The following is a 15,012-nucleotide window of genomic DNA, read 5'->3' on the forward strand; positions in this document are numbered from 1 at the left end:
TAAGGGGCCCTCTGAGGTTTGGTGCAAGCCTTTTCCATACCTGAGTAACAGGAAAAGTAATCCTCAGAGTTACGAGTAAATGAAATGACGTATGCAGAGTGCCTCACCATGTCTGGCGTAAGTGCAGACTGTGGTGATGATGACCGCTGCTTCAGACAGCTGTCTTCCTTACCTAGCTCTCTGATCACCTGTAGAGGAACTCTTTCCCAGTCAGGTCATCACGCTCCCTTGTTATTGGCATCTCTATACAAGCATTTGTTCTCATATAAAAATGCTCACTCAAGTTCAGGGATCAAGGAGAATGTGTTGTAAGCTGAGCACTTACAAAGTATGTGATGAGGAAAGTGCACTTCAGGAACGTTGGTGTTTATCTTGTTTCAGGAGCTGAACCGTTTGCGAAAGGCTGCCCTGGCCTTTGGTTTCCTGGACCTGCTCAAAGGGGTGGCTGACATGCTGGAAAGGGAATGCACACTGCTGCCTGACACAGCCCACCCTGATGCTGCATTCCAGCTGACCCACGCTGCTCAGCAGCTCAAGCTGGCCAGTACTGGCACCTCCGAGTATGCTGGGTATGACCACAACATCACACCTTTGCAGACAGACTTCTCTGGGAGCAGCACTGAAAGAATGTGAAGCTGACTTAGGGAACCTTCCTTCTTTTTTTATTTTAAGTGAAATGATTTAGGGTAAAAACCTTTCCAGTCTGTTCACCTCTGCAATAGCCACCCAAAGACCTCCCCGAGGCTGCCTCAGAAGCACCACTTGCTGGTTTGAATGACCCTGCTACAGTCTGAGAAGGGTTCTGAAGGGTGGTTGGCTGCTTGGGCTTTGACCATAGCTTTCTGGGGCACAGAGTGTTTAAGCTCAAAAGACAACTGTTACTCCCACGATGGGCACATCTCCTGAGAAGCTTGAAGGACTGATAAACACAGAGCTCTCCCCACCTTCCTCAGGAAACCTAACCAGCAAGGGTTCTCTGGCTTCCTGAAAGGCATCTTCTCCTCTGTCCTCTCTCAACCATAAGGACATTTTCAAGCTTCTCTCCTTGGAATGAGCAACCTAGAATGTCTGGGACTTGCTAAGTACAAACCCAACACCACTAAGTTTTAGAACTTGAGCAAAAACTTGGTGGTGACCCTTAGGTGCTTTTGGTATGTCTTGAGATAGACTTTTAAACAGCAACCATAAATGTATAAAATGATTCCCATTTCCTCGAGGTTTTTTTTAAATGAAAATAAAATATTTCATTTTCTATAAAATGGTTTCACTGGGAAATTTACTGTCTCTCCTATCACCTGAATGTAATTTCAACTTCCTAAGTGGCACAGATTCATAAATCAGGAGGGTTCTTTGGGCTCCACATTGACTTCCTTGTTTCTGACACTGGGTAGGCCTCACTGCCTAAGCCAGGTCTCATCCAGGTAGATTCTGACATAATTGCCGTTATGGTTCCAGTTCATCAGCTAGCTTCATGACCTTAGGCAAGTCATGTAACTTCTCCAGGCTTTATTTACATCATCAATGCTTTTCAGATTGTTCTGTGGATCTCCTAAGGTTTATTCCCTCAGGCTTCAACCCAAGCAACCATTTTGGTTTAATGCTGAAGTGTTATTTAATATTTCTCTGAACAAAGGACTTTATCGCTACCAATTTGAAAACCATTAGACTAAATGATTTTTAAACACAAGTTATTAGGATTTTGATTGTAAATGTTTAATAGAAATACACAATCTTTTGCTTTCTCAGACAGCAATAAAGAGATTTATAACAACCACTAAGAATACAAGATTCTGCCACAAAGATGCAGCATCATCTACTGCAAAGCTGATCTGCCCAATTACACACAGAAAGTCAGTTGAAAGAACATAAGAAGTTAATACAAACAAGTGTTGAGAGAAGTTACAGACATGCAAAATATCCTTCAGTGCAATGAACTTGTAAAAAATGAGCCAGCCTATGCTAATCAGATGTTTTTAGGTCAAACCAAGTTTCCATCTTGGGCTCAGAGAAACAGCATTAATTCATTGAGTCCCCTTTCCTCCAGGAACAATGAATGGCAGAACAGAAAGAGCTATCAAGCCTTAAATTTGTTTATACAAGCGTTACTTCTAGCACTTTATTTTACTTGGTTCACTTGGAATGTATTAGAGGAAACTCATGTTTTTGACAATGACCAAACTTTAAATTGTCTAGATTTTTTTCAGTTCCTCTCTTGGTGGCTTTCCTGCCAGGAATCTTTGTTAAAGGACCAGCTGGTCGTCCTCGAGCCAGAGTTCTCACTGTTTTCACTGTCCTACTGCAGACTGGTGAAACAACAGCGCAGTAAAAGCAGGTGTTTTTGAGGTGTATTCAGAAACAATCCCACCACTCACTCTGACAGGGACACGGGTAAATGGACTCAGCCAGTGCAAGGGAAGGCAGGCTGAGTTATTTTAGGACTGTGCACAGCCCAAGACAGTTTTGTAGGTGTGTTTAGTCTGGCCTACTGTAATGTTTCCAGTTTGCCACTGGCTGCATTGTCAGCAGCCATCTTACTGCCAGTTTGACCTATCTGACCCCTGTAGCCATTTCGGTTTGGAAGTCTTATCATCTCATTGTTTTCTAACTAATGTTTCATCTTTCTTTTGTGTTGAAAATTGTCCCAGTTTAACTATGAATGAAGTAAGTGATCATGGTCTTCCAAGGTTCTGAGTGGTTTCTGTCAAATCACTCTGCCTCGAGAGGCCCCACACAGGGAGGCACTGCAGTCACAGATGTCAGAGAGGCCAAAAGATTCAGAGGAAATACATGTTCTCTAGCCCCACTCAGACTCACAAATGTTTTATCAATCATTTCAAAAAATCAACGCCACCCCACTTAACAAGTAACCCTCTGGTTCAAATACATTAGTCCTGTTGAGTCACTTTTACAGCCTCCTATAAAGCAACAGAGTCTTGTTTTTTTTTTTTTCACACACAATAGCTGAAAAGAACAAATCCCAGCTCTAAGAATGGCCAGTACCTGGGAGGGTCAGGAAACTGAAGAATTATCTCTGGCCTGTGTGAAACAGACTGGACACAGAGTGGGTGGGGGTAGGGCTGAGTTTTTTGCCGTCACTAACAGAATATACAAGAATGAACCTGTCATGAGATATCAGGAATCCATGTCATGCAAGGACTACACTAAGATAATACGGTAAATTCAGGAATGTTACTGGGGAAAAGGGAAGATAGCCTTGCTGAGAATTCAATTGTTTCACTTTTTAAAAAGACTTTTACATCAGTACAAGAAGGTAAAACTGTAGGAATTATAGATTAGGCTCAAACTGGCAAGAAGTCACCTCTCTCTTTTTAGTGAATCTTTTTCTTTTTTTGTCCATAGCGCCGCCTGCGCTGTTTATAAAGGTGACGGAAATTTACGTATAACCCTGAAAAAGAAAAGAGGCCAATTAGAAATGAGAATCTTTGTCTTTGGTTACAACCAGAAGCCCTTGGGGCAAGGACAGTCTCTAGTTGTCTGTTCTTCATATCCCACAGCACTGTGCTTACTGCAGCTGTTCAGGACGTACAACTTAGAACCAATTACTAACAACGCACTAGAGACAACTCAGTGTTTTCCCAGTGGGTTTACAATTTAATTTTCTCCCATTTTTTATTAGGAAAACTTTCAAACATACAAAAAAGGACTGAATCATTATATAGTGAATACCACCTTTAACTTTTTATTATATTTACTTTATCTCATACCCATTCCCATCTCATTTTTTATGTATTTCAATGTAAGTTCCAGATCAGCACACTTTACCCCTAAATATTTCATTGAGTAGAGTTCCGTATTCCTTTTTACTTTCTTTCTTTTAAGGTAAGATTTACATAAAATGAAATACACAAACCTGAAGAATAGAAACAACCCAATTTTTTATTTTTTTTTTTTAGGAAGATTAGCCCTGAGCTAACTACTGCCAATCCTCCTCTTTTTGCTGAGGAAGACTGGCCCTGAGCTAACATCCATGCCCATCTTCCTCTAATTTATATGTGGGATGTCTACCACAGCATGGCTTGCCAAGTTGTGCCATGTCTGCACCCGGGATCCAAACCAATGAACCCCGGGCCACTGAAGCGGAACATGCGCACTTGACTGCTGCACCACCAGGCCGGCCCCACAACCCAATTTTTAATTCAAGCCTACACACTAACATGTATTAAGCAAAGTCTAAAGGCATGAGACACTTTTCTAGGAAGCACAACTCAGTGAATTAGAAAACACAGGATTTCAGAGTGAAAAAATTTCAATCCTACTTGACCACTGACTTGTCCTGTGGCTCAGCCTCACCTCAGTTTCCTCACTGTATAAGAGGGTTAAAAACATTTATTTTACAGACTTATTGTGAGAGAACATATGTTTAGAAAAGCACTTGATCTATGTATAAATATAACTGGTTGTTATACTGCTTCTAAGTTATGAAAATTGAGGATTTATTTCTTTCTGAAGAATAAGAACAATTACATGTTCATTGCAGGCAAACTAAATATGAGTATACAGCCTTGTAAACTGGAGTGTGCGACCACATAACACGAAGAAAAGCGACTAGGGTTAGTGCACATTAAGATACTTCTACCCTTCTAACTTCTTTAGTGAAATATTTTAGCAGTCTTTCCAATACTTACTGCTCTTTAATACTTTATGTATGCCCACCCCATGGAGCCCAGTTACAGTAATACTAGATTCATATAGAGGTAAAGAGCTCTTCTAATGAGTGCATTTCCCAAACTGAACCCTAATCCCTTCAAGGGCCAAACATTTTACCATTTTTGGCTAGAAATCTTTCTAAAATGCATTATATCCTTTCTGAAATAGAAAAGAAATGGAATAAAATTTAACCTTTGGTAAATGACCCACACCCATAATGTATATTATTTAACTGTGCTTCTGCCATGTGCTGATACCCAGAGGCGACCCTAAAGGGTGTAGGTCTCTCATCCCCCAGTACTAAGTGACCAAGACCACTGGGCCTTCCGGCTTCTTGGTTTTACTTTTTGTGGTCTTCCTCTCACTGTCTGGGGTGGCCAGCCTCCAGGATGGTCCCCAATGATCCCTACCTCCTGGTATGTCACACCCCTGTGGAGTCCCTTCCTGTACTAGGTTGGTCTGTGTAATCAACAGAATGCGGCAAAAGTGACGGTATGGCACTTCTGAGATTAGATTACAAAAGGCATGTGGGCGTGATAGAGGTGCTAATTATCACTACAATGGCAATCATATTACTATATATAAATATATCAAGTTGACATGTTGTATAACCTTAAACTTACACAAGGTTATATGTCAAATACATTTCAATAAAAAACAAATAGATAAATTTTTCAAAAGGCAGTCTGGCTTCTGGCTCCCTCAGATCACTTGCTCTGGGGGAAGCCATGTCATGAGCAGTCATATGGAGAAGTACTGTGGCAAGAAACCGAAGCCTCCTGTCCACAGCTACACGAGTGAGCCTGGAGCAGATTCTCCAACTGCAGGCAAGTCTGCAGAAACTGTAGCCTCAGCTGAGCTGACAGCTTGACTGAAACCTCATGAGGGACCCCAAGCCAGGGCCACCCAGCTAGGCTGCTCCCTGACCCTCAGAAACCATGTGAGATAATAAATATTTGCTGTCTTAAGCTGCTAAGTTTGGGGATAATTTGTCACACAGCAATAGATAACAAATATACTATCTGCTGTCACATCCTTCTGTTGCTAGACCAGCCAGCCATACTTATTTAGGGCTACCTCAAGACTTTGTGAACTAAAGAAGGGAGAAATACATAAATTATATTAAAAGGTGTTAGAACGTTATCTAAAGTAAACCACTTATAGTTAGGAAGGCTTTTAAAGCTCTCATATTTGCAACAATTTAGGTTTACTTCTTTTTGCCATCTTTTAGTTCTTAGTTTTTATGAATGAAGGCAAGAATTCATGATTTTTTATGAAAGGAAATGAATAAGGAAGTGAGCAGGGTTGACATGAGGAGCAGGGGGGTTTCCTACTGTTAGGCAGAGGCTTTACGACATCTTTTGGCTGCTCAGAGGCCTTTGTCACCTTCTTCCTTCCTCCGTGCTAGTTGTATTAACACCTCTTTAAACTCTGGATAAGGAATGTGCTACTCAAATTAGTAAAAGTAAAACAAGCTTCTTATTCTATTTCCAAGGAGCTTCTTACATTGTTTTAAACACGAAATATCTTATGGTAACTTCCCAGTGACCAAGAGCACTTCAAGAAGATAACCCCTGGAGACTGGGAAGAAAATATTTCCACACATAGCATATTCTCCTAGCGGGTCTGTTTTGCAAAGTAATCTTTCTCTAATTCTACACTTCTCTTTTGGAAATAAGAATCCTATTAAGGACTTTTAAAACCTTGAATCTTTTAACTCTAGCCTCTAAGAAGTGACAGGAAAAAGTCTATTACAGAGCCAATACTTACCTAAAAATAATATTATAAGATAAATCTGAAGAAAAAAGGAAAATCTAACTTTGATTTTCACTGGATATGGCAATGTGAAACTGAATCTTCCTGTTTCATTGAACACTGGAATGGACTGGATCACCGAGACAGCTGAAAGCAGAAACAAGAACTTGTTAGATGCAAATGAAACAAAGTCACATCGATTGACGGAACCTTCTAACCTCCAAGTTTAACCTCTGGGTTTGTTGAAAATGTTTCGTCCTCGTTTCGTACAGAGGGCTCACGACTCCTCATTTTTTTTTCCTTTAGTTTCCCTAAGAGACGAGCCTGCAAGCTGACCACAGGAAGATGAACGAGGAACAGTCATTTCATAGCACTGGGCTCCAGCGTCCTAGTCTATAAAATGGAGAGGGAAATCCCTGCCAGACTCACTCACTAGATGCTTGTCGGAATAAAACAAAGTCATCAGTATGAACTTGCTTTGGAAAATTTAAAATAGCATATAAATAGGAAGTATGCAGTACATGACCACCCAGCTTCCAAACCTTACAAAATGAGCTACTTCCCTGAATAGTCTGGGTATCAGGAATATTATGGAAGGAAGCCACTATAAAAACTTTCTTGAAAAGTCCAACACTCATATATCAGGCTAAGGCTGGCAGAGGGAGGAAGAAAGGTCTGGGCTATCGGCTTTGCTAGCCCTTAGAACTAAGCTATAAAACCTAAAGTTCCTGAAAGTACCTTCTGCCAAACATCCCAGAGGATACAGGGGAATCCACACAGTGTAACGAAGCCATGTGAGCACCTTCCAATCCATGTCAATGCATGAAAGCATGTAGAAGGGGTACCTATTGAAAATAAGGAATTCGGATGTTAAAAGCCATTTCAGGTTCTGAGAGCAACCCTAAAACACCACTCAAGAAGAATCATTCATAATCAGTCACACACAGCTTCTTCAGAACAGAATTATAATCCTGGGCTATCTACCCACACACTCCCACCATGCTCCTCCCCAGTCTTCAAAAGATATGAACTCTCTTTAATGGCAGACTAGGTTTAGGTCTCAAAGGAACCCACCTTGGAAGAGTTCGGTATATAGAATGAACACTCAGAAGCTTTTTGGCTTTATTCCTAGTTCTGATCTATGGTCCAAGTAGGTGAGGATGACAGACACTTTGACAAACAATTTCTCTCTGGATAACTGAATGTTATCAAAAGTATACAAAAGACCTCTAACCTAAAATCAGACATACTCTATTTAAAAAGAGAGATGATACAAAAAGAAATTTGTTTCTTCCCCATCAGCAAAAGTTAGTATTAAGTACCTATAATCTCTTTCACCTTTGTGTTAAGGAGATTAGAGTCTCCTGGGTGCCATGGGCTACAGACCACAGTTAAGACACAATCTAGGGGGGCTGGCCCAGTGGCACAGTGGTTAAGTTTGCGTGGTCTGCTTCAGCGACCTGGGGTTCCTGGGTTTGGATCCTGGGCACGGACCTACACACCACTTATCAACTCGTGCTGTGGCAGTGTCCCACACACAAAATGGAGGAGAACTGGCACAGACATTAGCTCAGCAACAATCTTCCTCAAGCAAAAAGAGGAAGATAGGCAAGAGATGTTAGCTCAGGGCCAGTCTTTCTCACCAAACAAAAAAAAAAGACAGAGTCTAGGGCTGCTACTGCCTGTTCTCCCTCTCAACTGTTAACGTCTCCAAAATACCATCAAACCTAGAGCTGAGGAGTCAATTTGCAAAACCCTTCCTCCACTTGACAGAAAAAGGAAGAAACATGGAATACGTATGGTCTGGTAGACAAGAATACATCTACTTTGACTGATCTTCTTTTTTCAAAGATATTTCTTTTATTGACAACTAAGAATGGAAGAAACAGGTAAGAGGTTGATTCAAATTTCAGTAATCTTGTAGCAAAAGATTCATTTCTATTATTTCTTCCAGAGGCTGGTCCTTACTAGTTCCATCCAACCTGGATTGCTCCTTCAACCCCACGGTTCTTCAGCCCTTTCAAGAAATTCCATGCGAAGGAGTCCTCTCTTTCCAACAAGACAGCAAGATGCTGAAGGGTAGGACGGGTCTTTCATTTCTCTGACCTCTCCCTCTGCTCCCCAGCACACAGGCTGGTACCATGATCCAATGACTGCTTTAAAAAACTCCGCCTCCTCTTTGCAGAGCACACAGATGCAGCTAGAACTCTCCACACATGGAACCTTAATCCCAAATCAAATGAGACTGGATAAGACAGTAATTCCCTCAAGAGAGCTACTCCACAGGAGAAAAAGCATTCCAACACCACGCTGGCATTTCTACCTACCTGAAAATTTCAACTGTGCTCCATGTATAAAACACAAAGAAAACCACAGCTTTGTTTTGCATTTCTTCCATGGTGCCAAAGATGATAAACAAAATGAAATTTCTTCCAAGAAGCTATTAAAAGGACCAAAAAGAGAAAAAGTTTAAAAATATAGTAAAATATATATATATATATGTGTGTATATATATATAAATGTATCTGAAACCTAACCTCACTAAATTCAAGGTAAATAGAAAAAGATTGAGCTCAACTAGCCTAATCCTCTGCTTCAGTTTTGGAACAAGTTAAAGTGCCCAAACCAGTCTTTCTGAACAGATATGTGTGTGTGTAAGTATGTCATCATAAATAGTATATTTTTAAAAACACACACACACACACACACACACATACAAACACAGTTTAAAGGATACTGTCAAAAGAACATTTGTGTCTGCATAACCCAAGTTAAGAAACAGAACATTACCAGTGTGGCAGCTCCCATAAGTAACTACCATCTTGTGTTAACCATTCCATTGCTTTTCTGTATTTGTTTACTGCTCATGTATGTATTCCTAAACAGTATATTGTTTCATTTTGCCTATCTTTAAACTTTCTGAAATCATGCTGCACATATTATTCTGTGACTTGCTTCTTACTCAATGTTACTTTCCCGAGATTCATCCATGTTGATGCCTGTGGCCCTGTCCAGCTCCAGGAGGCTTCACACACACTGTATTCTAAGTGAATGGCACTCCCTGGAGCCGTGCGATGTGATGATGCTGAACTTGACCCTCCCATTTTGCCCTAGAAATTCTACCCTAATGCTTATTTGTACTAGTCCTTGATATACAAAAATATTGTTTCATTTTAGTGGGTTGCCCATTATCCCCTTTTATCTTTTAAACTAAACAAAACAGCCTCTTTCCAAGGACAGAAAAACTAGAGCTAACAAGGCTATTGTATTAACACTCTTTACCATGCAACTGATCTAATTAGAAAGCCAGAATACAATTAGAGTCAGTATACTAGAGAAGGGTAGAACTATAAAAAGAACACTCCAGAAGAGAATAACCAACAATCACCTGGTTCCCCGAATGCGGGTGGGAGGTATTTAATGTTATGTAATCACATAGCTAGGAAACAGGGCAAGGAGGCTGAAAGACTCATGCCCCATTGCTGATAGCAATTTTCCAAATACTGGGAAACAACAGAGATGTATGCAGTGGGAGAAAAATCCGCACATGAGTCAGAAGAACCACCTTCGCATGTGGAAGAACGCCCAAGTGAAGAGTTCCTAGGCATGACACTGCCTTCATCTACCCAGGTGGGAGGAGACCAAACCCGTCTCTAAAGGATCAAAGGGAGGTTTTTCTGCTCCTGCCTGAATCAAGTTTCCCTAGTTTTAAACCTCTTTTTGTAACTTTATGATTTCATGAACATGTTAAATGCAATGAAACAGACCTGAAATGGCAAACGTCTACTTTGGAAAATATCCCTGAGGCTTAAAGTTTTCCTCCTTGTTCAGATAAAACAACGCTATCCCTGTGCAAATAGCCATTTTTACTAATTGAGACTTCTCAGCAAATTGTGGCAAACCTACTAAATAAACACTGAAATCTTTCACTCCCCAACCTTGAGCTCAACTATTCAATACCTGTATAAGACAAGGCATCACTGGTGACTTAGTGACTCCAATTGCTGCATTGATGGTTTCCACAACTGACAGCATCTGGCAGAAATACATCATGTCAGCCATGGTGTGGAATGTGTCATAGAAGGACTCTATGGAACAAAGACACAGTGAGGGTAAATAAACTGACAAATCCTAACAGAATTATTTCTCAAAGTACATAACTCCTCACATGAAAGGAATTTTAGTAAAGGTATAATAAACATCCAGACAGATTCAAGTCTACCATTCAACTAAGCTAGTGGGAAACAGGCCTGTGAGGTTATTAATTAGTAAACTCTACTGGTTACCAGAAAGTTAACACATAAACCCTGTATGACCTTTTCACTTTATTTTTTTATTTTTATTATTTTTTTTTTAGGAAGATTAGCCCTGAGCTAACTGCTGCCAATCCTCCTCTTTTCGCTGAGGAAGACTGGCCCTGAGCTAACATCCGTGCCCATCTTCCTCTACTTTTTTATATGTGCGATGCCTACCACAGCATGGCTTGCCAAGCGGTGCCATGTCTGCACCCGGAATCTGAACCAGCGAACTCCAGGCTGCCGAAGCGGAACGTGCGAACTTAACAGCTGCGCCACCTGGCTGGCCCCGACCTTCTCATTTTAAAAGGCAAGAAAAAAAAGTATACCTAGAGTTCATTCAGTTATTATATGCTGAAAAATCTACATATCAGGCACATTGATAATTCTTTTAAGGTCCATTACCTCATTTAATTTAAAGCTAAAACTATACTACATATATTGAATGCAATCCAGCCTTTTAAAAATCTCAAAAACTGTACAATCATAAATAAATGCAGAGGTGAAAACTTATTGAATAAAATTAATTTTCAAAAACCTTATGTTCATACATTTAATCCTAATAATTCTTATTCTGAGAATATATCCTAACTAAAATATCTAAAATGAAAACAAAGCTTTAGAAACCAAGTTGCTCTCTGAAACATTATTTCTAAGTGCATTAAAGTAGAAACGGTCTAAACGTCTAAGAGTATGGAAAGTTTGAGTGAACTATAGCATACCTACTTCATGGGATAGTATACAAGCAATTTAAATGACAGTTATTGCTTAGATGAGGTCAGCAAATGTAGTATCAATTCTGAGTGGTCCATAATATCTTTTACTTTTCATACTGATCCTCACTTGACATCCTGATTCCTACATTCCGCTTTGCAGTGTTTTCTCAACCAGGGCACCACTGACATTGCAGGAAGTTTAGGATTCTTGGCTCCCTGCCTATTAAATACAAGTACTAGAGCCTCTGAGGATCTGGCAAAGTTAGCTAACGAAGTTGACACTGTGGGAGCACCATAAGAGAGTGGTTTAAATATTACATGAATAAAAGAGGCCCTTGCAAAAACTGAAAAAACGCTCTACTATTTTTGCAAAAATGATCCACTTGACAGCCCTGCTACAAAGTCAAATGTGAAATGAAGAATGGTACATACTCCTATTTTATAATTTTGCCATAAAAATTCCACCAATAAGTTCAAAAATTGACTAATTTTCTTTGAAGAACTAATGCAAAATTACAATTTAAATTTTGCTATATGTAAGATAAAAAATTTATTTTCATAATTTTAAATGTCTTTTCAAGACAAAATCCCAATCAAATCTTTTTGCAACCATTTACAACAAAATTCTGGGGCATTTCAGGGGACTTAAGGGGATTCACTTTAAGTGTCATTTTTCCTGGACAAATCATCTGAAAAATCAGGACCTCCTATACTTTGAAATAGAAAGTCATGCCTTAAGATTTGGCATGTCATAAACAAAAGTTAGATATTGTTGCTCTGTCTCTGATTTTATGGGAAATTCACCCTTATTTCAATTCAGGAATAGAAATCTGATTTCTAAAATGATAGCTATAAAGAATATTAATAACATTAAAAAGCTTATAATATTGTTCTAAAAACAAGATGCAAAATTGTATATACAGTATGGTCACAAATTTTAACTAAAGGAGATAAAAAGACTAAAAGGAAATGTACGGAAATATTAATAGTGATGGATAGTGGCTTACTAGCCTCCTCTTCCTTCCCTTCACACCTCCGCCTCGGTTTTGCCCTATTTTCCAAACTTTCTTAAATCCATACATTTACTTTTATGGTTTGAAAAAAAATTTTTGAAAGCACTAAAAGGCACTCGTATGTTAATGGCATATGGATCTAAAGAGTGGCAGTATACATCAAAATCCTTAATAACAACATGCCCTTTTATCTCACAATTCCACTTTTGGAATTGTTACTAAGGAAGTTATGTGGGTTTGAAAAGATATATACCAAGGTGCCAAGGACCTGTTGCTCTCATGGATGGAATTCCGAGAGTTTTTGTTTTGTTTTATTTAAGTCTTTATTTTCTCATTTTTCTGTAATTAACACTTATTTTTATAATTAGAAAAAAATAAAAATTTAATAAAAAAGTATTCCTTAATAGAGAGCTAGACAAACTCAAACAAGAGTTTCTACATAAGCCCAAGAGTTTGCTGCTGTTTCCTCAGCATGAGAAGTTTAACAAGCACATGTTTACATGACAGAACAAGTACATGTGTGGAATTTGCCACTCACCCAGCATCCTTTATTCAAAAGGAAAAACTTACAAGAGGCAAACTATGACCCTGGGTGCCAGGCCCCAGGTCCCTACTACATCTAAAGCAGCAGTCCCAAACCAGCAGGTAGTCAGGAAGGGGCTCAGAGCCAAAACAGAAATTACAAATCCAGGCAGCTCACTTTAAACACATGACCCAGATAACCTAGCAGCCAGCAGGCTTGCACGGGAATACTCAGAATCAGCCCAACTACGTTAGGTTAAATAAATTTTTTATGTATTTGAATGTCCTTATTCATTCCATGGGACTTGGGATAAATCCATACTAATAAAAGCTACAGGTCTGAGAATAACTGTGTCTGAGACTTTCTTTGTTTCTTTAAATAACTCATCTGTAGACCTCTGGTCACACATGACTTTAAGACACCAGGCATTTGGACAGTTTTCCACCAGCCTGCTACTGTGCTCTGCAGAATTCCAAGGTGTACAGAAGGCTGAAAAAACAACACGCACTTCTTCTTTCAAATGACTCTAAAGCTAACTACAATTCACCTCCACAAACTTCAGACGGGAAAATTTAGGACTGAAGACTAAAAGAGCCTATAGGATTTTTTCCTCTTTTTAAATAAAATTCATATTTTCCATAATACTTATATTTTTCTTCATATTTGCTTTATAAAAGAAAGAAATAATTTTTAATTATCCATTCAAACCATTTGAAAATGGTGCATTTTCCTCCAATCTTTTTGCATGTACTGGTTAGTTTTTTTCTCCTTTTCATATTGGTGTGATCAAACTGGAAGAACAAACTTATATGTTACTTTTTTAGCCTATCGTAAGTATTTTTCCACGTTACTACAAACTTTTTAAACACTTTATATTTGCTTCACAACATTCAACTGAAGGAATGTTCTAAAGCAATCCCTCATTGGACATTTAGGTAGTTTCTAATTTGTCACTAATATAAATAATACCATAAAGCAAATCTTTTTTGAAAAAGCTTTTCTTGAGGTTTCAATTTTCTCCTTAGAACTTATTTTCAGGAGTGACAAACCAAGTTCAAGGATATGAACAGTTAAGGTTCTTAATGCACCTTGTTAAATGATTTCAAAAGAGTTGTTGTCCTTATGTCCCCTCCCAATAGCCACTGGAGTGTTCACTAAATTTAGCCTACGTCCTCTTGAATTAGGTATCTTTTATAACTTTGCAAAATTGGTAAATAAAAAATAATATTTTACTTTTCAGTTCCTTCATCATTGCTGAGTTAAACATTTTGCTGTATGTTTAATTAGCTTTATTTTCTCTTATGAACTATCTATAATGATTTTTGTTTATTTATCTACTGGGTGGAGTTTTCACATTTTTAAATCAATTTGTACAAGGTTCTTTATACGTGAAAAGAAAAACAACTCTTGCTGATGTTTGTTACAATTTTCCACCGACCCTCTATTCCCATGCTGCTCACCTCAATGTGCTTTTAAACTTTAATGTTGTCTTGACTCAGATGTTGTTAAATATACATGAATTTAGGTATTTTACATAGTCAAATGTATTGAGCTTTCTTTATTTCTTCTAACATTTTTAAGCTTAGAAAGTCCTAACTCTCCATATGAGATTTTTATAACCATTTACTTATATCTTCTACTATGACCTAACTTTTTGATACATGACTCTTAAATCCTTTGGGGAAATTTATTTTGTATAATGTGAGAAGAGTCAAACAGATTGCTTGTCTCCCTCATGCACCCAAACCTAACCAATTTTCCTAGAAAATATTATCAGATTTCCCATCCAATAAAAAATTAGTGGATAATATTCCCCTTTCCATTGATTCATGATTCTTTTTGTATCACATATATATTTTGGATACATATAACGTAAGAATTATTTCTGGGCCACCTAATCTGCTCTGTTGATTAGTCTATTCTTATACTAATGCTATATTATGTTAATTACCATTCTTTCATATCAGGTAGAGAAAGTCCTCTCCCATTACTCTTTAGTCCCCCAAATTTTATTATCTATCTATTGTTCTTAATAAAACTTC

At 38.6% G+C, this 15,012-nt stretch overlaps 2 protein-coding genes across 27 annotated transcripts in view; one reads left to right on the forward strand and one right to left on the reverse strand.

Moving 5' to 3' along the window:
- INTS14 (integrator complex subunit 14) overlaps positions 1–1,259 on the forward strand; it is a 31,360-nt gene extending 30,101 nt beyond the window's left edge. For all 23 annotated transcript variants that reach the window (XR_011439851.1, XR_011439852.1, XM_023655196.2 and 20 more), the window contains one exon: positions 382–1,259. Coding sequence is in view for 21 of the 23 variants with exons in the window: in XM_023655196.2 (XP_023510964.1) it covers positions 382–633 (252 nt within the window). In the remaining 2 variants the exon portion in view is untranslated. The remainder of the gene's footprint in view (positions 1–381) is intronic.
- Positions 1,260–1,688: 429 nt separating this feature from the next.
- Positions 1,689–15,012, reverse strand: part of HACD3 (3-hydroxyacyl-CoA dehydratase 3) — a 44,320-nt gene continuing 30,996 nt past the window's right edge. For all 4 annotated transcript variants that reach the window (XM_070270600.1, XM_070270607.1, XM_001497817.6 and 1 more), the window contains 5 exons: positions 10,384–10,511; positions 8,751–8,863; positions 7,162–7,268; positions 6,439–6,570; positions 1,689–3,406 (listed from right to left, as the gene is read on the reverse strand). In XM_070270600.1, coding sequence (XP_070126701.1) covers positions 3,330–3,406; positions 6,439–6,570; positions 7,162–7,268; positions 8,751–8,863; positions 10,384–10,511 — 557 coding nt within the window. In that variant the 3' untranslated portion in view covers positions 1,689–3,329. The remainder of the gene's footprint in view (positions 3,407–6,438; positions 6,571–7,161; positions 7,269–8,750; positions 8,864–10,383; positions 10,512–15,012) is intronic.

The sequence above is a fragment of the Equus caballus genome, chromosome 1 (genome assembly GCF_041296265.1).
Source record: "Equus caballus isolate H_3958 breed thoroughbred chromosome 1, TB-T2T, whole genome shotgun sequence".
Lineage (NCBI taxonomy): Eukaryota > Metazoa > Chordata > Mammalia > Perissodactyla > Equidae > Equus > Equus caballus.